The following is a 22,275-nucleotide window of genomic DNA, read 5'->3' as shown; positions in this document are numbered from 1 at the left end:
TTTGTACAGCTCATTACTACAGGAGAGGGACATACTGTGCATATGGAAGACAACATATAAAGACAGAGGTTTACTTAACTAGGCTCAATGACAAGGCTGCCAAACCTTTGTTTTACCATTTCAAAGTACAACTGCATTTACTTTTTACTTTAATTGACTTCAATGGGTGCAGTACTGGAGGGCATCAGATAAGATGAAGAGATTAGCTGTTTTTTTGTCTTTATATAAACAGTCTGTCACATTTATATATGAATAAAAATGTGTTTCCTCTATCTGTATTTCTCTATCTCAGTTGTTCCCAGCTGGGAACAATGGGGCAAGTGGACAGTGGTCACTAGATGATTAACAAAGACTTACCTTTTTCACTTACCTTTTACTTTTTTATTATGAGATACTGAATAACTAGAGATGAAGGGAGCATCATGGTAGTGTTTTCTCAGGTCGTGACATCTTGAGTGGAGGCCAAAGGTGAGCGCTGAAGCCCGGAAAATGTCAAACCATGTTCCAGCGTTAAACTTCCCTTTAAAGCAGCTGTTGTCGCACTAGACGTCCAGAAGAGGTCGCTGGTGTATCTTCATCTGTTTTCACAGCGTTCGGGTTTTACACACATCTCCTCTCCTGTTAACAGTGAACAGTGATTCTCATGCAAATGCAGTTCCCTGTTTTTGAGTGTGGAAATGAAAACAAGACATGGAAACTGCCACAGTTACATGTCCCATTAACATTTCTGGCTGTCAGGTACATTTACACTGATTTTAGACCTGATTTCTAAAGGAAACGAGCTGCAGAGCCAATAATTTGCACTAATTGTGAGAGTAAGACGAGCCAGGTTGGAGTCTTAAGTATTGGCCTTGTTTTCACTGCTGCTTAGTAGAAGCTGTTGTGGAACAGTTGATTTCTCAACCTACTTTAATTATATTTCAATACCAGAGATCTAACATGCATGGGTCTCCTAAGAATGTGAAATGCAGTTTCAGTATGTGGAATACTTTCCAGCTCCTACCACCTGATTTCAGTTTCACAACAGTTGCAAAACATAACAGTGAAAACTCCGCCACTGAGTAGACCACTTCACATGCTTTATTTCAGCACCCAAAATAATTAAAAACATCTCGATTTATTATACATGTACAAAATAAGTACAGAATCTCTCTTTTAAACCATGAAAGTGGGTCTGCTTCAAATTCTTTTTTAAGAAACCCTTCGCGAAAAAGACATCAACAAACAACATAAACAACAGGATGGGAGATGTGTGCTGTTTTTTCTATTGTTTTTTTTTAGTGAAGAGGAGTTTTCCACAGGGGCAAAACAGACAGAAAGGTCAACACTGAACACATGGGCAGGGAAATGATATTGAATCAGAGTCACTTGCTTTTATCTACAAAGACATGATTGCATGCATTACATCTGCAGTCATCACCTTTGCAGAGGAGCTCTGTTATCAAACCAACACTTAAGAAGAAAACAATTGCACTGCATAGACAACAAGACAATGAGTCAATTTAGTAGCACCAAAGGTTCTGCAGACATTAGTGGCAGTAATTACAGTATGACAGTGATAGTCTCACCATCAAACACCAATAACTGGACCTCATTGAGTTGGTAATAGCACCTTTGAATGTTTTAATTCCCCCCCCCCAATAGACTTGTTGTGTAAAATATACCCTTTTCATTTAAGAAAAATTGGGGGTGACTTCTTGTTATGAGGTAGCCATCTACATATTGCAATGAAGGTGAGCTTCTTTGTCTTGCTCATTAGCTGGTCAAGTTTGTCTGAGCAACATTCAGGTGTTTTTTTTTTTTTTTTAGGAATTTATAACAAGAAGACACTTCACACTTTTTACAATTTATTTAACACCAGAAAAATGGTACATATCATTTGTTGTTTTCAATGTCCTTCTGCAGTGGTAGAAAATGGCAAAAGTCACCTGTGTTTCATTGCGAGTGTGGATCTTTCTTTTTTCTTTTTTTTTTCTCAATCTCCAGGGGGAAATTTTACACAAGTATATATTATTTTCTTGTTGCCAGTGGAAACAAAAGATTCTTTTTAAAGTGTCCTTGTGGTTGGTTTTCGGTTGAAGTAGCAGTCCCAAAAACTTCTCATGATTGGAAAAAACACAAACATCGTCTTCAGTAGAGTGGTTTTAAGCATGTGGGCCAATGGCAGCCGAATGAGTTTTGAATGCATAGAAAAAAAGGATTTAGAGATGACTGCTAGAAAAAAAAACAACAATGTCATGTCCATATTTCTTTCATTTTTACAAGAAGCAAACGGGGCCAACTTCGACGCCAAATTCCTGATCAGGGGCACCAACATCCATAGGAGCAATGTCAATGATGGGCAGGCGAGATGTTTTTGATGTCTTGTAGTCGATGACTGTCTTGCCCCATGCGCCAGTGTGTGACTGTGGAGAGGAGGAAAAGGAGAAAATTTCAGAAATTGCTCCAAAAAACTGACTCAATTACATTTGCACACATGCTGTAAAATCTTGCTTCTCTAGACAAGACAAGGTCAGATGATTTTACCAATTTTTTATGAATTTTTATGTAAACTCACCGTGCAGCCATCCTCGCTGACGCTGTATGTGAAGCGGCTGTTGCCCTCGGCTCTGATCTCGACGTCGTTGGAGCCCTGGAGAAGCAGAGCCTTCTTCAGGTTGCCAGTGGCGGAGTCCATGTAGGCAATGCTGTTCTTGCAGTGGTATGTGATGTTCTGAGAGGCCTGGTTGGACATCAGGCGCATGAAGGTCATCTGGATGCTGACATCCTCGGAATCGGCTCCGTCACTGCCATACTGGAACTGCACGGTGGAGGGAAGAGAAGAATGCACATGTTTTACCGTCATTGGCTTAACAGTGCTGTACATGTCCTATAACCTATCAGTGGATGAGGATGAAGTTTTTGAGACACTGTCTTCTCACCTGGAATCCACCGGTCATGGACTCGCTGAACCAGACGTGCTTCTTCTCTCTGATGTTCTTGCTGAGGTACCAGTTCTTCATGGGGATGCTGGACTCGCTGGGGTAGATGCAAGTCTCGCCAGTCTCCATGTTGCAGTGGACCTTGATGGCATCCAGAGGAGAGCCCTGGTTGGGGTCAACCCAGTAAGCGCCTGTAACGAAGGAACATAAAACAGTTTGAATCGGAGCTTATCCTCATGTTATACTCCATCTAAAGGCTCCAACAGGGCTCCGACTCGCACTCACCGCTCTTCCACTCAGGGTGGCACATCCTCAGGTCACGGCACATGCGGGCAGGGCTCTTCTGGGTACCGTCGGGGCTACGGATCTTCTCGACCTTCTGGGTCAGGGTCTTGAGGGTGGTGTCAACCTCCATGTCGCGATCGCGCATCATGTTGGGGTCGTCAGCGCGGTAGTGGCCGCCACGGAAGGGATCGGGGGCCTTCTCCTGGATTGGCTGGCTGACGAAGTCGAATCCACCGCCAGGAGGTCCAGGGGGTCCGGCAGGTCCAGGAGGTCCAGGAGGACCCTTTTTGAAAACACCAGGGGTTTCCATTTTATAACCACATTCAAAGTGAATTTACAAGTATATGGATATTATAAAGATAGTGGTGCAACTTACAGCAGGTCCCATCTCTCCATTGCGACCGCGAGGTCCAGGGGGTCCGATGGGTCCGGGCAGACCGTTCATGCCATCCTTACCAGGGGAACCATTAGATCCAGCAGGTCCCTATGGAACAAAAGCCACATCATCACTCAATGAGAAAAAACATCAGTTCATTACAGTTCAGCTTGTCATTTTACTGACATCATGTGCATGTATATATGCTATAACATGTATGATCCTGCTTATCTTGCACTGCATTTGCACTGCATCTTTTTTATTATGTCACTTTCTGGATTAGTGGCCATTCACTCTGCACAACTGTTTTGAGTCAATGGAAACATTTTAAGGAAAACCAAAAAGTATCTGAGTGCTATAGAATCATTATTGTTTTGTGTGTAGATAACCACCAATAATGTGAGAAATTGTACTTACTCTAGGTCCAGCGGGTCCAGAGGCACCAGCAGGTCCTCTCTCTCCAGCAGTTCCCTAGAGGCAGATGAAGATATTTATATCAAATGTTTGATGTTGTTGATGCAGTAATCAACCAACTTTTGCTTCTCTATCAGTTTGAACCAGTTACTTACGGCGGGTCCGGGCAGACCCTGCATGCCAGTGAATCCTCTGTGTCCCTTGTGGCCTCTCTCTCCAGCCTCACCAGCCTCTCCTCTGTCTCCCTTGGCACCAGAAGGTCCCTGAACAAAGGCAACAGGAGGTCAAAATGAGGACTTCTCCATTATTTCAAAATGATGCTAAGAGATGTTAGTGATACATATAATGCAGTGATGAACGTACAGCAGGACCACGGACACCAGCGGGACCAGCAGGACCGGCGGGACCAGCGGAACCCTAGAGGAAGGAGAGAGTGGGAAAATCAGATGACAAAAAAATTTTAAGTTATCTTCCCAGTGTATTACCAAATGTACATCTTTCAGTAGCATCAAGATAAACAGAAGGGGGCGCTTACACTCTCTCCACGGTCACCAGTCTTTCCAGATGGGCCAACAGCTCCGGGGGCTCCAGGAGCACCAGGGGCTCCAGGGGGTCCAGCCATGCCACTCTCACCACGGTCTCCCTGTAGGAATAAATCTCCAGTGAGAGGATGCTAGGAGGCTTAAGGCTAATTGTACCGTTTCTAGTGGGAAACTGTATCGGACTAAAGATTAAATGATCAGGCAAAACAAAGTAGAGGGTTTGGTATTGAGATATTATTTGAGGCCTGAGAAAGACTTAAAAAATTAGACCAGAAAAGGAAGTTTACCTTGGGGCCAGTAGCTCCGTCACGACCAGGGGCACCATCATGACCGGGAGATCCCTGTGGAGGAGCAATCATCATTATGTTCAATGGTTAGCATCAACATTCTAGGGCAGCCATTCTGTATCTGCACAGATTCAGTGCATCATCGGCCAATGAGTGAATATGCGTGGACTGTAGGAGTGTGAGACCCTCCTGTGTAAGTACTCTACATGGTACAACAGACAACAGGCGGCATACCTCACGACCAGCCTCTCCGGTGGCACCAGACAGTCCAGGGGGTCCAGCAGGTCCGGGGATTCCACGCTCACCAACAAGTCCAGAAGGTCCCTGCTTTCCAGGCTCACCCTGAAGTAATACAAGAGAAGTCAGTGATCTGCATGCATGTGGATGTGCAGATGGGAGTTTTAGAAATAATGTACATTCATACTGTCCTGTCCTGATGCAAAGGAAACCCTAAAGATTGTTGTACTTTGTCATTTAGGCCACAGAGTTTACAGAATGCACTCTGACCATAGCGTATTCAGAGATACTCACAGATGGTCCAGGAAGACCAGGGAAACCGCGCTCTCCACGCTGTCCGGGGAGACCTACAATACCACGCTGTCCAGCAACACCTTGGGGTCCGGAAATACCAGCGGAACCCTGCGCAGAAGGACATAGCAGTCAATTAGTGGGCACATAAATGAAAAGAGATCGCTGTAGTACGATTTTACGTTGTCAAAAACCTTCACAACTATAGCAGGCACTCACAGGGGCTCCATCAGAGCCAGGAGATCCCTTCTCTCCAGCGATTCCTGGGGCTCCAACACCACCAGCCTCACCAGGGCGACCAGCAGGGCCAGTCTCACCACGAGCTCCTCTTGCTCCATCTTTGCCAACGGGTCCAACGGGTCCAGGGGGTCCGCCAGTTCCCTGGAAGCAAAAGAGGAGTCATGGTATTGAGTTGAACTTTGCTGAAGACCACGATGCTGATATTCAAACAGACTGAAGACAAGATTGTATTTTGGTATATTGCAACTGTGTCATGTGGACACTGCGATACGTACAGCAGGGCCAGGGGGTCCAACTCTGCCAGCAGGTCCAGGGAAACCAGTAGCACCCTACAAGTGCACACACAAACACATGAAATCATGAATGAAACTTGAAACAACTTTTAGAGTGTCACCTGATTCTATAAACTCTTACATGTTGATGGGATACTTACAGGAGGTCCAGCACCACCACGAGCACCTTTGCTTCCAGGAGGACCAGCAGGTCCCTGTTGACAGAAAAATGAATAAGTTAAAGAGGAGTCACTATCTAATCATCATCATCATCATCATCAATATATCCCATTTATAAAACTCATTACCACTACCATCTGGCATCAATAATGAAATAAAAATATTGGTTGGTATACTGTGAATTGTGTTATCCATTACTACTCTACAGTATGTGTCATCTGATATGTGGGCCTACCTGAGGACCGGAAGCTCCAAGAGGTCCGGCAGGTCCAGGAGAACCAGCATCTCCCTTGGGTCCGCTGTCTCCAGTCTCTCCCTTGGCACCAGGCTGACCATCAGCACCCTGAGGTTGGAGGGCGAGAGAAGACGCAAGTCAACTCATGCTTTCTTGAGTCACCTCTAACCTAAGTAAGTGTGTTGTACTTTTCAGTCTTGGGCTAAAATGTAATTATTGACGGGCTTACAGGAGGTCCAGCGAATCCGGCAGGTCCGGGAGGTCCAGTCTCTCCACGCTCACCCTGTTGGAGAAAGAAGTTTTAGGGTCATTCAGACATGATATAAAGTTTATGTTGAGCATGTTTTTGAGTTTGCTTTCTAGTTTTCAATTAGGTGTGTTGGAAAAAGGACTTACAGGGGAACCACGAGGACCAGTGGGTCCAGAGACTCCAAGGGGGCCACCCTCACCCTAAAACCAGAGAGGAAGGAGGACAAGTGAGCAGACAAGTTAGTTGGTCATCCTAACTACTAATTTTATGACTTAACCCACATTAGCCGGGGGAGGACAAAGCCAGAGCATCAAGAATCTGGATCTGTGATATTTGTAGGAAGACAATGTAGTGGCCACTCTTACCTTCTCACCCTGAGCACCAGGAGGTCCAGGGACTCCAATAGCACCAGTCATACCACGCACGCCATCTTTACCAGGGGCACCATCAACTCCCTTGGAACCACCATCACCCTGAGAAGAGAGAAAGGTTATTAAGGTGGCTGGAGATGATATTAAAAAAAGTTTACCCACCATTACTTAGTTACAAGAACTTTATATTTTGCTGATCAGTTTGAGAAACTGAAAGTAACTGTGACTATAACAGTGAGAGAGTTTCTCCCCCTTAATTCCCACTAAATCAAACTCTTTCCCGTTTGTGTTTGTCGTGATAAACATTGATAACCTACACTGTATTGGTGTAATACTCACTCTCTCTCCCTTGACACCAGGAAGACCAGAAGCTCCGCGCTCGCCGGGCATTCCCTGCATACCGGGGGCTCCAATACCGCCGGGGGCACCAGCAGCACCGGGCTCTCCCTGCACACAAACACAAAAACATAAATAATCCCATTATTATCCATCAGGAAAATCAAATGGGCTGCAAGTGAAATAATCAATCATGTCTGTTATATACTGGCAAAAAGAAAGCAGCAAACTATGTTTTACAAAACTGGCCTCTTTGTATGACAGGATGTTTTAATATGTTGGACTGCTCTCAGTTTATGGACCTGAAAGAATATGAAAGATATGTATCTGCCTGTTTTATGGTAGTTTTGCGACTGATATATGTGCTAACACTTTCCTGTGAATGGTTGTGTGTTGATGTCAGTGAACTAGTTGAATTCTCTTAAATTCTGTGTCATTTCAAAAACTGAACTGGAGTGAAAAATTATATTTAATATCAAAATCAGTGTTTAATGTTTAACAGTTTTTTGTTTTTGTTAACCTACCTTAGGTCCATCGCTACCAGCAGGGCCGGGGGCACCACGGGCTCCAGTGGGGCCAGTGATACCGGTAGCACCGCGCTCACCGGGGAAACCTCTGTCGCCCTGAAGGACAGAAGAGACGCATCAGTCGTGACCATTTTAGCTAAAAACCAGAGGAACAGGGTTTACCATTGTTGCTTCTGAAATGCAGTAGATACTCACTCTTGGTCCAGATGGGCCATGGGGTCCAGCCTCACCAGGAGATCCCTGAAGAAAAGAGGGAATGGGGAGATGGTTTTCATGAATTTTGATTTACTGTTTCAGTATGATTTGCAATGAAGAAATCTCCCAGCAGGATTCTAATGACAAAATCTTTAATCTTGAAACCTCACAATACTCGTAACTCTATATGCTGTATGTGCTTCATAACTGACTGCATATAAGATGTATGAATAGCAACTAACTTTTAAATTACACATGAAGGCCTAGTTTACAAGTAGGGATGGCTATGAAGCCAATATCCTGTGACTCTTACCTGCTCACCAGGCTTGCCAGTCTCACCAGTAGAACCTTGGGGTCCAGGAAGACCCTGCACAAATAATAAGGAAGTTATTTTAAAATTTAATACGTTTAATAAGTAAAATTGTGACACAGCTCAGAAATATAACAACCAAACCAAAGACAGGGCTCAGGCTGCTGAGAAACCCACCTGGAATCCGGGAGGACCAGCAGGTCCCTGCTCTCCCTTCTCTCCAGCAGGTCCCTGAACAGAAAATGTAATGATGAGAAACCTTTAAACAGGTAATGTAAAAGTTAAAATGTACATCAAAATACTGATGGAAATATCAGTTGCTTTAGAGAGATACATACACCAGGGCCAGAAGGTCCAGGAGCACCAACGTCACCATCTTTGCCAGGGGCACCCTGTGAACAAAAACATGACCCAAATCAATTTTCAACAGCTTCTCAGCTTTTTTTTTTTTTTACATAGAAAACATCAGTTTTTTACAGTTGTTTACAGAGTGTGATTTGTATATACAAGTACTTACAACAGCGCCAGTAGCACCAGCAGGTCCTCTCTCACCAGGCTTACCACCATCACCCTGTTAAGAAGAACAAAGTCCACACTTACACCTGCTCATTAAAGATTTTGCATCAGTATTCCTGTTTTAATTTAATGTAATGGGCCACAAAAGGACTGACACAGATTATACTAATTTCTTTGTGATCTCCTTACAGCTTATTTTTGTTTATTTAAAACAACTGTGTTTTTATTTAGTGCTAGGAATACTTTTCTTACCAGGATGAATGATATGTATAACATTAACAAAAACTGAACTTGAAATTTGATGATGGTGACCACATCTATACACCCTTTAGAGATCTCTTTTTTGCATTTGAAACCAAAATGAGTGGAGACGTTCTGTTAACTCACAGCGGCTCCCTTGGGTCCAGGGAATCCCATAACTCCGGGCTGGCCTCTGGCTCCAGTGGAGCCAGCAGGTCCAGGGCGGCCATCTTGTCCAGGTGAACCCTAAAGATCATTGGAAAACAGGAGGAAATATTTAAAATATGCTCTCCTATCATGACTAAAATGACTGATTACAGCTGCAATTCCTCTTCTTATTATAATAAAATATTTTCTCTTATTAAAGTTGATATTATCTGATACTAATAGTGATTTAGTACTTACAGCAGGTCCAGATTTGCCATCAGGGCCAGGGCTTCCAGGGCTACCAGTCATACCCTATGGAGAAAGGGCCATGATATTTTACTTTTAGTTTAAGATTAAAGAGAATTTCATGTTGCACAGGAAGAAATATGCTGGAGAACCCACCTTGGATCCAGGGGCACCGGGAGCACCGGGGCTTCCAGACTCACCAGTTGCTCCCTGAGCTCCAATTGCGCCGGTGGCACCACGCTCACCAGGGGCTCCCTGTCATACGAGAGAAGAAGAGTCAGGAGAAACCTCCATAAGTTCATGATAGTGGGTGAAGTTTATAAGCTATATTATCCCTATTTAAATATTTGCTAATGTTTTTATGGATTTCTGAAGTTTTTCAGTGAGTGACCTCATATTATCAGTGGGATACAATCCAAATTGGTGAGATAAGGGGTGTAGTAAGCCAGAACCAAGTTTGACAGATTCATTACCACCCTGGATGAGAATGTATTGGGTATATTAAGTAACTCACCTTGCCACCAGCAGCTCCATCAGCACCAGGGAAACCACGAGCACCAGGGGCACCCTAATGGAAAAACAGACACAAGCATGTCACTAACTGTGGTGTAAATGCTCAACTCCAGGGGTGAATCCCCCCGGGAATTTAACATACTGTAAACATGTAAACTGCTTTGTAGGAGCATCCATCAGAGGATTTTAACATCGAGACCTGATTGTTGCCCATGATTTACAAGTTTGTTCTTCTCCTCAAACCAAAGGCAACTACAGTATCTGACGGAAGTTTGATGTAGTTGAAGAGAAAGATGGAGTAACATACACGCTCTCCACTGGGTCCACGGGGTCCAGCAACACCGGGCTCTCCGCGAGCTCCTCTCTTTCCCTCCTCACCAGAGGGGCCAGGAAGTCCCTGAACTCCAGCGGGGCCCTGGAAAAAGAAAGGAAGGGATATTTGTTCAAAACTAAGGTCTTCAAAGTTATTAGCTAATATCACACAGAATCTTAAATTAACTGCAAAATCATGTATTTCTGAAACTTACAGACTCTCCCTTGGAACCAGGCTCTCCCTTGGGACCAGGAGTGCCAACATCACCCTGTTGGCAGAAACAGGCACATTTTATTTAAGCTGTCAGGTGATCCAGGGTCTCAATAATGCTGGCAAACAATGTGTGCTGAAACCAAAACTCAAACAACTTCACGCAATCAACTGTCTACTCACACTGTTACCCTTGGGACCAGGAGCACCAACAGCTCCCTGAGCTCCAGCAGGACCACGAGCACCAGGGAAACCAGGAGCACCAGCAATACCAGAAGCACCCTATGAGATGGAGAATCAGGGTGTCAGAAAACTTCATATGCAGGATTTAAGTGTAATAAAAAGGGATCAGTGTGTATGACACTTACAGGAGAACCCTTAGCACCAGGGGAACCATCAGATCCAGGGGCACCCTAAAGAGAGAGGAAGGACATAAAGTGTTTAATATGAATCATTCATTTTTTTTTTTTAAATTTCTGTTATGGATTTGACAGCGTATAAAAAGGCGCCTATAGGTAGTCCAGTATCCACTCACAGCAGCTCCAGCAGGTCCAGCAGGTCCTGGGTTACCAGGCTCACCACGGGCTCCCTGGGGTCCCTCAGATCCACGGCCTCCCTGAGGACCAGTCTCTCCCTGTGGAGGGAAGAAACAATGTCTCAGAAATCTGCTTCAATACTGTGAGTACCTTAATGAAAACAAAATAAATGATAGAGCTCAAAGAAGCCGTCCATCTTGCCCAATATTAATTACATTACATATACAAGTGAATTACAATGTAAAGACGAGATCTATGTTGAACTAGTTTATTGACACTAGTGGGAAATTAAGTGTATCAATTTTTCAAAATGTTACAGCTTGAATTGGTTCACTGCTTGTATCCATTTCAAATCATGACATTGTTCTGTCATCACAGCCCAGTTTTTGACAGTTGTCACATCACTGACTGTTTTGTCTACTCTCCTCCTCTTGATTCTTAAAATAGCTCCGGTGTGTGTGACTTCAGAATAGGTGGGAGTTAAAGGGTATTAAAATAGATCCCTCACGGATTTAAACAGGGCGACAGAGTTAAGGTGCCATTTGAGGTCTACTGATGCCATCTGGTGGCTGCAGTGTTCACCTGGGGGTATATAGTGTTGTGCCAAACTGACATGCTGGTTAATGGCTCACTTTGGAGCATGGAGAGTATAATTCATTAGTGGAATTTGCTTTGGGAAGTTTCCCCAATGAGGATTCTACAGACACTAAAACCTCCTACAGTCCAAGTGGGATGAATGAGATTAATCTGCACAGACAGTTAATGTCCCCAGTTTTCCTACTAATGAACAAGATCAGGGAGATGATGAGACATACAGTCAGGTGGGTTACAAAGTGAGTGGGTGCCGATAAGTTAAAATATTATCATGTTACTCCTGAGTTGTCCCTGGCTGTATGGACAACCGCTATTTGATGGATACATAGATGCAATTTTAAAGGTTTCATGATGCACACCAAGTTAGACATGGAGCAGTGAAGCTGAGTGATATTGCTGAACCTAATCTAAGGATGAGAAACCTAGCAAGCCAACTAATCACTGTATTTTGATGTGATATAAAAAATGTCTTGAGTATTGGGTGACTTACCTTAGCTCCAGCACCACCGGGGAATCCGGGGGGACCAGCAGATCCAGTAGGTCCCTGACGAATAAAGACGCATGATGATGTTAACAGACAATCTTGATGCACAAAGACATCCAATGATTTGATGGTAAACTAACAATGAATCATTCCATATGATCCCATTTATAGCAACTGTTTGGTACCAAATCAACAGTATTTTGTAGCAACGTCACTGAACAGTTTTAGGTAGGTGCTATAATTAACAGTTAACAGTGCAAAATAAAATACTTACGGGAGGACCAGCGGGACCAGTGTTGCCATCATTACCACGAGCACCCTGCAGAGAAGGAGGAGATTCAATCCAAGTGACATTTGGGAAAAAAACATATATGACTCAAAATGTGCAAACATAAGCAGATCTAAACAACAGTACATGACTAAATATCACAGATAAACAGGAACATGCTCCAGTCTTTCCCCAGTCAGGTATTTCAGTAAATGGATAAGGTTACTTACAGAGGGGCCAGGAGGTCCAGGGCGGCCTCTCTCACCAGGGAGACCACGGGCACCCTAGAAAAGACAAGAAGAGAACGATATTAGCTTGACAGCGCAACGGCTATGAATGGGATGAGAATTAAAGTGTTGCATCTAATCTATACTGTACAAGAATGGCTATTCCTTAGAGTAAAGTGCATGTCAACAAATTAATTGAGGTGAAACAAAACATACCATGGAGCCAGGGACACCGTTCTCACCAGAGGCACCGGCCTCTCCCTGTAGATAGATGGGAAATAGAGATTGGCATTAGAACGGATGTAACCTCGTGATTCAAACTGAAATATTGGTGCACTATACGATGAGCTTCCTGCTTTGGAGAGCAAGAGCACATCCTGCTATCTCACCTTAGGGCCAGCAGGTCCTGCGTCTCCCTTAGCTCCATCCAGACCGCTGAAACCCTGTGGACAAAATCAACGAGCATCATAAGATCAGTCACACACTCATAATGACAAGGACAGCAGTTGTAAAGAATGATTTTGGTATTCAATGCTCCTCCGAACTCACTCTGTGTCCCTTGATGCCGGGGAGTCCAGGGGTTCCGGGGAATCCACGAGCACCCTGCAGGAGGAAAACAAGAGATATGTTACTAACTGATCTTGCATCACAACTTCCTGTAATAACTTTCAATATTAACATATTTCAGCAAATGGAGAGGAGGTACAACCAGGACCAGGAGTTTTGAGAGCTACTGAATGGACATTTGAGCATTTGTCCAATCCAATACTGACATTTGAGAAATGCCAGTATTGGATTCATTTTTGCCTGACCATCTCCTGACCTTTTGCCCTCAATGGGAATCGCTCACCTGAGGGCCAGCAGCTCCGCGCTCACCGGGGCGTCCAGGTTTGCCGGGCTCACCCTGTTGAAGACGCACAGAGAGGAGGTTAGTAAGAGATGAGGGTGTGGCATCAACAATCACTGACTGCAGTATGTATCCTTCAGACAATAAATAAATGACATAAAGAAAACAACAGTAGAAAATGTGAAGATTAATTAATCTACTAAGTGTTAAAAGGACCAGTTTAATTCTTTCGGTAGGTTATGAATTATCATGAATATAACTGTATGACATCCATAGACGTAAACAAGTCCGGTAAGCAAGGATACACAGGAAGGAAATAATTTAATAAGTCCCTTACATCATCTCCGTTCTTTCCAGGGGGGCCAGAAGGACCACGAGAACCCATGGCACCCTAAAAACACCCATAAACAACTGGATTAGCACCAAAGTAATGTTGAGTATTTGCAGGTAATGTCTATGAATGTTCACTATGTTGCTTGGGGGTGAAGAACAAAGGGGTGAGTGGGGCATTTATCACTGACAAAAAGTGGTATGAGTCAGAGGGTGATTACAACAGGGAGTAATGTATGTAACGGTACCAGCAATAACAAATTTGAATGTAAACAAGAAGGACAATCATGCAGATTTATGGGGTTCCTGACTGAGTTGTGAACTAATGAGCTTTTTCTGCCCAATTCATCATCTTCATCAAAGACAAACCAAGACAAGTATTTATTTAGTAGAAGGTTTTGTATACTCACAGAGGCTCCGGGCTCACCAGGCTCTCCAGGGGGTCCGGTGAAACCCTGAGGACCCTGAAGGACAACAAGAAAAACAGATCAATACAACATATTTGTTTTTTATGTTCATGCAGTCATCTGAGATACAGTCATGTAATTGATAAGGAATACTTACAGAGGAGCCAGGGGGTCCAGGAGGACCACGAGGACCCATAGGACCCTGTTGATGAAGATACGAAAAAAAGCTTTTATATTGAAGATTCGATTTGTGGCAACATCAAACTGAATAAACACAGAGCTATATATACATGTGAGAAGCAATGTGAGTCAGCATTAACCTGGATTTCAAATGTTTACTGCTGACAATAATGTAAACAGCTAAACAAAGATATGTTGAGAGAAAGTAAAGCCTTCATACCATGGGGCCAGGGACGGGTGGGCCGGAGGATTTGGAGTGGTCAACATAGCTCATTTGAGGAGAGAAGTTCTGCAAGGAGAGAAGAAAAGAATTAGTCCCAGAGCTTTGAGAAATAACACTTCAGAGTACTGGTTTTGAGTTACTGTGGCACAAAAACAACACATGGGACAGTTGCAGTGACTTGATTACTAGTGTCAATTCATGGTAAATCTGAATCACATCCTGTATAAAGAGGAAGAATTGCTAACAGTAAATCTATGTTAGATCCTATAGCACAGATATTTAGTCAAAGTTTAACATGTTGAAATGGTATAACTGCTTGGTGGGACTTTCATGTGTTCATTTCCCTGACTGAATAAACTGGTCAGATGAACACAGGCCTTTTCCCCAGACCTAAACCTGAGGACCAGGGAGCTGTCTGCACTCCCAGTGCTGAAATACACATGGAGGAGTATTCTTCCTCCTCAAGTCTGTGTAAAATGAATGATTACGGACTGATTCGATCCTGAATTGAAAAAATACTGGACAGCTTTCAGAGATCAGAGACTACCATGAGTTTTTAGGATGTATCTCATCTGACCCAAGTCATATACAACACTCGATCCCAGACTTTATGGGTGTTCTGACTTGGTGATACTTACTCCGCCAAGGCCAGGGGGGCCAGGGGGGCCGGGTGGGCCGGGAAGACCAGGCTGTCCGGGGATTCCATCATTGCCAGGAGGACCAACGGGACCCTGTAAAAAAAATCAAACAGAAATGGTTAATTGTTAATATTCTTTACTAATTATATTAGTTTTGTAACTCATTATTAATTTGCCTTCCAGGAAGAATTGTAGTTACTAGCAAAATCAGTGTTTTCCCTGAAATCATGATTTAAATTCACAAAGTTAGAAACTGTTTTGTGCATCCTGTGTACATTGATATTAAATGTTTATTTTTCCACTTGAATATAAAAGTGAGTTCATTTTTAAAGCTCATTTGTGTTATGTGACCTTTGAACTTTTAATGACCTGCTGACCTCGTGACCTAATCATCAAAAGTCATCAGCGAGAGATAAGTCACAGAATCTTCAGCGGCATTTAAACCCATTTGTAGGGGCTCACTCAGCAGATACACAATGGTGCTGTGTACATTTTCACATTTTGTCAGGAATTGGTGAAATGTTCAAGGAAGTAAAAACTGTCCTTTAAAATCTTAATGAAAATAAACATAATTAACCCAATGCAATGCAATGCATGATTTGCAATATGGTATATGTTGTAAATGTTACTGAAACTGAGCAGGCCAATATAATTTGTGTTGAAAATTACACAATGATCAACACTAATATGTCATTGTTGGGACAAATGCATCTAATTTATTTCGTATTCAAAAATATCTAAAAGACAAAGCTGCTTAAACATTATTCTTGTCCCCAACAGTCAGTCTGTTCTTATAGTAAATAAATTCAATCAGTATTTTTTTTAAATACATAGGTGTCATTTACATCTAAAGACAGAAAAGGTCTCTTGAATAGTGTCAATGATGTTGAGAGTTCACATAAACTGGAACCTACCTTGTCTCCCTTGGGGCCAACGTCTCCAGTTACTGGCTATGAGAGACAGAAAAAGCGAGTTAGGCTACGCTGCGGTGTTTCATCCAGACTGTAAAGAATACAAGAAGGTGTAATGACAAACTACATTGGTCATGCCAGCATCTCCAAAGAGAGATCATTATGAAGTGCAGGCCTCAGACCCTCGATGCACATCAATTTCAGTATCAATCAAAGTTAAAAGGGCAAAAGTACCTCAACCTCTCCAGGAACCTGGGGTCCTACAGAACCAACGGAGAAAAAGACAACGTCAACACCTCTTGAACATTTATGACAGACACATACATAACTTTGGACATTTACAAAATAATGTAAAAGTGAAAGTACAGTAGGTCTAGACTGAAAGTCAGTGCTGACTAAAGCATGAAATACAGTCTTTCATTGTGATTGTGAATCAGAAGCCAGCTCATTTGATTCTAAACCACTTCTGCTGGAAAAAGTGGAAAATCAATGATATAAAAGTTGTTTTTGGGAGACATGGGACATGTGTAGGCCCTGCTACACGCAGCAGCGTCACTGCACAGGTACGTATGCTGAGAAATTAAAAATTCACTGCCCAGACTTCACCAAAGAGCAAGTATAATCCATCGTTAAAAGAATGCATATTGAAATTGAAATGAACGGAAGGTAAATCCAAAGCGACTGAAAATCCTCAGGCAAGCAGGCAGGCTTAGGGCCTGAAGTCCACTTGTGGCCAAATAGCCACGTCAGAGATGAGGTGGGAGGCACTAGGTGGCGCCAGTAAGCTAATTAACCACAGAAATGCTGAGGAGGATCAAGGTGGAATACCATCGGTATCGGGGCAGATAGGGCAGCACTCTCCGTCGGGAATGATGGGATCGGCGCAGTCGGATGTGTCCTCACAGATCACCTCGTCGCACATGACGGTTCCACTGTCACAGACGCAGATCTGGCAGGGCTCTGGTTTCCATACATCCTTGTCGTTGTACAACTGTCCGTCTAATGTGCAGCTGCCGAATGTGCCTGAGAGCAGAAAACCCAGGTGAGTTTGGTAACAGTGAATAAGTAAATATCCAAAAAAAGGAGTGGACATCTAGGTTAGATTTTTGTCTAATAAATGCATTATTGTATGTAGAACCTTGTGTGGTTTATGTACAGGTTTATCCTCAGGCTACACCTTCACATGCGTGCATTATATGGGAGCCAGATGTGCCCTGTAGACCTAGACTGGAGACCTTACTCTGCTTGCAAAACAACTTAATATCATAAAACAGAGGGAGGAAGAGCATCTTGGATCTGACATCAATGTAACACAAATGTAAACTTCAGTAAAATAATCATTTATCAATTTTCCCCATGATGATGTTGTTCTTGCAATTTCAAGACAGATGTGCATCAGATAGTTCAGACCTCTGGGGTAATTTTATTTTTCCTTTCAGCAGCTTTTGACCTTTCTGTCCTTTAATCTCTGTCATCCACGCCACACTTGGTCTTCACCTGGATGGTGCCACAGACATGCTAACAGGCTGTTAATGAGATAAATTCTAGGAAAATCGTGTGTTTGGTGAATGATTGTGTGCGCACGAATAGAGCCTCTGATGAGGTGCAGCATCTGTGATTGTCTACAGAAGCTGGAAGTGATCTGGGCTGTGCAATACAGGATAGAGTACAGAACTGGGTGTGCAACAGAACAACGGTTCCACAAGTCGCTATCCAACATTCCTGCTCAAATGCACTTTCATATTTTCCCCTCAAAGACTACGAGTGGAAAATCACAGTGGGCCTAATCACATTTCAAGCTGGTGGACGTGAGGTTGGGCCACTCGGTGGGAGGACCCCGGCTTTAAGGATGGATTGATGCACAGTTCCGGTACTTGCCACAGAGTGGCGCTGTTAACCTATAGAACCAGGTCTTCCGCACCCTTCCCTGCATAGTGATTAATTAGTGTCTAGACTATTTCACTGGCGACGTCAGGCTGAAGCGATTTTTCCATTGCCCCCTTTTTTCAGCAAAACCAGTCCAGTTTTACGCAAAGAGAAGCTAAATTTTAATTCAGTTTGACATTCTCCCAAAGCTTTATTGCAGAAGTTTAACCCTGTCACGCCTGAAAACATCCCCACTGTCAAGTTTTACTCCTCAACAAACTTCTGTTTTCACACTTTTGATGCATTTATGGTGAGGCTGTAGACAAAAGTGCTAGGACCTATGATTTATATTTGTGACACAACTTTTCTAAAACTCATCAATTGCATTCGCTCGTTTTCAGATTTATCAATGCTTGTGCTCTGCTTCATCTCTCTTTGAACCCAATGTCCTCATGCATCAGAGAGAGCGCAGCTGCTCCCCTCAGTTTTGCGCTCCAGCAGGAGGACGCGCACTGAGCGTGTATCTGCACGCCAGTGAGAGCATCAAACAGTAAAGAAAAGTCCAGTCTATAAATTCCTATTCGCTTCCAGATCGCCATTAAGAAAAAGAGACACCAAAACGCCTCAGTGCCTGTGTAAAAACCTTGCCCATCTCTGGAGTCAGGTATCCCGCAGAGGACGATCAGTTCCAGCAAAACTGCTCAGCATCCTTGCGGGCTATCCACATCCTGAGGGTGCCACAGTCCCAAAACAACTCAAATCAATGTTTGAAAGTGATACTTACTATCATCCTCGCCTTGACCTCTCGCCAAAAGCACCGTTGCGCTGAGCAAAAGCGCTAACCGGATATCCACAAAGCTGAACATGTCTAAATATTAGACATGTAGATTCTTTGCGGCAAGGGGGGAATCCTCTTTTTCTCCTCAGACACCACTCATACACGGTAGGGTCCGGTCTGTGTGTAACTCCGATCCAGACCCTAGCAGAAACTCCCTACTGCCTAAACAAATGACTTAGCTTGGCTTTTATATGCCAAAAAGTTTTGGGGAGGTCCCGTGCCCACCACATATCTTGTACATGTTCAAGTCGCAGAGTCCCTCCTTCATCAGAGAGAGGGGGCCGTCTTAAAACATGTCAAACAAGTTCACGTTTCAGCTCAAACGTGGATGATGAGGGCACTTCATCAGTTTACGCGGCGGCTCTCAACGGTTCAGACGCGTTTTTGCCATCCTCTTGTTCTCCATGGATTTTCTTCATTGAGACTTTTGTTGGGGTGTTTTTGTCTTTTCGGCTTCTGACCTCAGACTGTGTCGCTGAGCTGGCTTTTAATGGTTCAGACAGTGGATGATTCCATTGCAGCTTAGCCTTCTTTAGGTACCTGTTTTTAAAAACATGGGTTGATTTCGGTTCTGCAGGGAGAAACTTTATTTTATATGGTCACTTGGACTTAATGGTTTTATTTTAAAGAAGAAGGAAAGAGCTCAGAATAATGTCTGATGATGTACTATGAGTTTAAACAACGTGTGCGCATTTTACGCACAGAGCGCAAACCAGGTAGAAAAAAACAGACAGATCATTTAAGCTCCAGTATTTGAAGATTAAATCATTTTCTATACACAAGTAATAAAAAAGCATCTCTCTCACGTGTATTCTTAAGGGGAAATCCTGTTAATGTTATTATAGGTGTCAAAACTCTTCATTAATTCTGGGCCTAAACACCTCCTGAGTATCAAGCACCTACAAGCCACTGTAGTTTCGTGCCAGCTGACTGTATGAACAGATGGTTAAACATAATGTAACACACACACACTGTGTCCAGAATTCACCTTTTACATTTCCCCCCATTATTAAGCATCAGAGCCCTTGCTCCACCATCTTTCATCTTTCTAATGAATAAAATATGTGCCGATAATAATAATAATAATAATGATGATGATGATGATGCATTCATCTTCATATATGTCAATCCCTTTGAATTAAACAGTAATCCCAAAGCACAGAGCAAAGACTTTGAAAACATGTACAACGATCAGTGTCAAAATCCACCTTTCCAAAAGAGGCATGGCCATCCCATGATGTTAGAGACAGTGAGGGAGGGAGGGAGGGAGGGAGAAGAAAAACTGGCAGATCCACAAAGCAGTCTGGTTACACTATGGACACGTTGCAGCTTCGACAACTACAGAATGGCCCAGTTCGACCTTTGAGTTACTCAGTGCTGTTTGTCTTCTTGTGACGTTCAACTCCAGTGGAGCTTCCCTGACTCCTCTAGTTGGAATCAATGACGGATTTGGACATTAGAAATTTAAGAAACTTGTATCACGGGCATGTTTGCCTTCTGATTCAGTGGTGGAATAAGCAAATCGTGAAATACGTTTTTCCAATTGTATGTGTACGAATGCAAGACACCCCATACACGCTCTTTAAACAAACTTTCTTCCTAACAAAACTGTAGCTATTTGGAAGAAAAAAATAAAGATACAATGAAAAAAATGTGTAAAAATCATTAAAAAAATCCAGCAATAATAGTAAATAAAAGACACTAGGGGAAAATAGCTGTATGAAATCATCATACTAGCATTCAGAAAAATTATGTTTTGCCAAACCATCATGACTTCTGATTGAAAGGCTGCACACAAAGCCCAAAACGCATTCTTATGTATATTTATAATCCATGAATGCTCTGCAGACATCTGCTCATCCACGTACACACACAGTCAGCGCAGGGGTCATCTGAAGCGCCAGGCTGCAAAGCCTTGCATCGTTTTTATGATGTGGTTCAGCTGCAGGGAAAATTAACAGTTTCCGGGGGGAAAGCTTGTGCGCTTAGTGATTTTGTTTGTTTCACTAAGCAGGTCATTTTTCTTTAGCATCTGTTCCCAATCTAATGAAAGCAGCGGGTGTCTGCTCAAACACCTGCCAAACAGACAGCTGTCAATCTCCATTTCAGTGGCTCTTCACATTTTTTGTCTCCTCACTCTCATTAAAGTGTTGCAGTTCACCTTATGTCACGCTTTTGTGTAATGTCCATGTCTGAGAGAGGCTTATATAACCTTCCTCGAGTCTGAGACTGTCCATATATATATATATATGTGCATAATCTTCTCTGATACTGTAAATGAGACATTACAGGAGCAACAGAACTGTCTTTCTTGCTTAACAAAGGGAGATAGTTACCACATGCATAATGCAACTACAAAGTGATTTCAACTGCCACAAGTGCACAGCAAGGAGGCTTCAAGACAAGACGCACCCATCTACACGACTTTATTTTGATAATAAAGAGAGGGATGAGAGGGGAATTGTTAAAGTTGCAGAATATCATAGGTTTCAGGGTGTTTTTGAATGAAATGTAAATAGGGAAGTCCTGTTTCACAGAGTCCTGTTGTTTGTCTGAGAGGAAACCCATGCGATAAGACCTGTGCCTGTGTGCTGCCTCTGTGATTTTAGCTTACAAAAAACAATGTTTTCCTCCTGTTGGTTTTAGTCTCATTCTGTCATCCCTGTGCTGAATGGGTAAAAATGCAGTCAAAATGATCAATAGATGAATAAATGGCATCAGTCTTTTAGGCAGTGACTTGCACATTCAGAGTGACTTTCCATGAGTGAAATGAAGCTGAAGCTCACAGGACAGTGTTTAAATAGAACTGGTAATTTTCTGGTGTTTGCCTTTGACTCCAGTTGCTGCAATCTATAATATATTTTTTTGTGGCGAGTCTCTCAGAGTTCAGACTGGTGGTTTGGGTGGAAGTGCTCAGAATGAGTTTGTGGCGTTTTAGCTGCATTCAAATGTCCTTTCACTTTGCTTAAAGCTACACGCTCTCTCACAGGTGGATAAGATATTTAGCATATTTTAGTAGAGAAATTGCTGTCACGTTCTCCCGCCAAGAGAATCAAAAACAATCTCCAATGTAGGTAATCGCTAGAAATCCATCCTTGTCAGATAACCTTTGTGTAATAACAAGAGGGAGTAAAAAATAATTGAATTAGAGCCACCAAGCTTTGCAGACTCAGGGGAGGAAATTCCATGTTTGTCATTGGCAGCTTGTGGAGGTACACGGGCCCAAGATGTAACAGGTTGTGGGAAAAGGTGCCTCCTCCACAGCCACTGCTGCAGCTTTTTCATGCCTTACTACCTCTTAATGAGAAAAGTGCAAACTGTTTTCCACAATTAAGCCTCAGAGGCCTCCACTGGAGGAGCTTTCACGAACGGAAACTGTAGCACTTTGATTGCGGAGGGGTCATTTGTTTGATAGTGGTGCGGGCCCTTAGGAGGGGGTCAACTCATGCAGATCTCATTTGAAACATGTCCA

At 43.1% G+C, this 22,275-nt stretch overlaps 1 protein-coding gene across 2 annotated transcripts; it reads right to left on the bottom strand.

Annotated features, from left to right (window-relative positions):
* Nucleotides 1-1,058: 1,058 nt before the first annotated feature.
* Nucleotides 1,059-18,968, bottom strand: col1a1b (collagen, type I, alpha 1b). Of its 2 annotated transcripts, XM_023407742.2 has the most exons (51): nt 18,750-18,968; nt 16,928-17,122; nt 16,334-16,359; nt 16,103-16,138; nt 15,189-15,281; nt 14,548-14,616; nt 14,305-14,349; nt 14,151-14,204; nt 13,748-13,801; nt 13,414-13,467; nt 13,113-13,166; nt 12,953-13,006; nt 12,780-12,824; nt 12,567-12,620; nt 12,343-12,387; nt 12,075-12,128; nt 10,990-11,088; nt 10,823-10,867; nt 10,638-10,736; nt 10,459-10,512; nt 10,239-10,346; nt 9,933-9,986; nt 9,575-9,673; nt 9,431-9,484; nt 9,173-9,271; nt 8,787-8,840; nt 8,608-8,661; nt 8,447-8,500; nt 8,273-8,326; nt 7,960-8,004; nt 7,762-7,860; nt 7,241-7,348; nt 6,896-7,003; nt 6,677-6,730; nt 6,510-6,563; nt 6,281-6,388; nt 6,027-6,080; nt 5,869-5,922; nt 5,573-5,734; nt 5,357-5,464; nt 5,060-5,167; nt 4,826-4,879; nt 4,532-4,639; nt 4,360-4,413; nt 4,152-4,259; nt 4,000-4,053; nt 3,583-3,690; nt 3,207-3,489; nt 2,922-3,112; nt 2,558-2,800; nt 1,059-2,405 (listed from the first exon to the last, which is right to left on the bottom strand). In XM_023407742.2, the coding sequence occupies exons 1-51, from the start codon at nt 18,829-18,831 to the stop codon at nt 2,259-2,261; spliced, it is 4,353 nt and encodes a 1,450-aa protein (XP_023263510.1). In that variant the 5' UTR covers nt 18,832-18,968; the 3' UTR covers nt 1,059-2,258. The 2 variants fall into 2 exon arrangements, with proteins under 2 accessions (XP_023263510.1, XP_023263511.1); XM_023407743.2 differs by lacking the exon at nt 12,567-12,620.
* Between the last annotated feature and the right edge of the window lie 3,307 nt (nt 18,969-22,275).

The sequence above is a fragment of the Seriola lalandi genome, unplaced genomic scaffold (genome assembly GCF_002814215.2).
Source record: "Seriola lalandi dorsalis isolate HSWRI2012SDOR001 ecotype SW California unplaced genomic scaffold, Sedor1 jcf7180002054346, whole genome shotgun sequence".
In the NCBI taxonomy this organism is placed as follows: domain Eukaryota; kingdom Metazoa; phylum Chordata; class Actinopteri; order Carangiformes; family Carangidae; genus Seriola; species Seriola lalandi.
The sequence above is the reverse complement of the archived record's forward strand: the minus strand, read 5'-3'. Positions and strand labels throughout refer to the sequence as shown.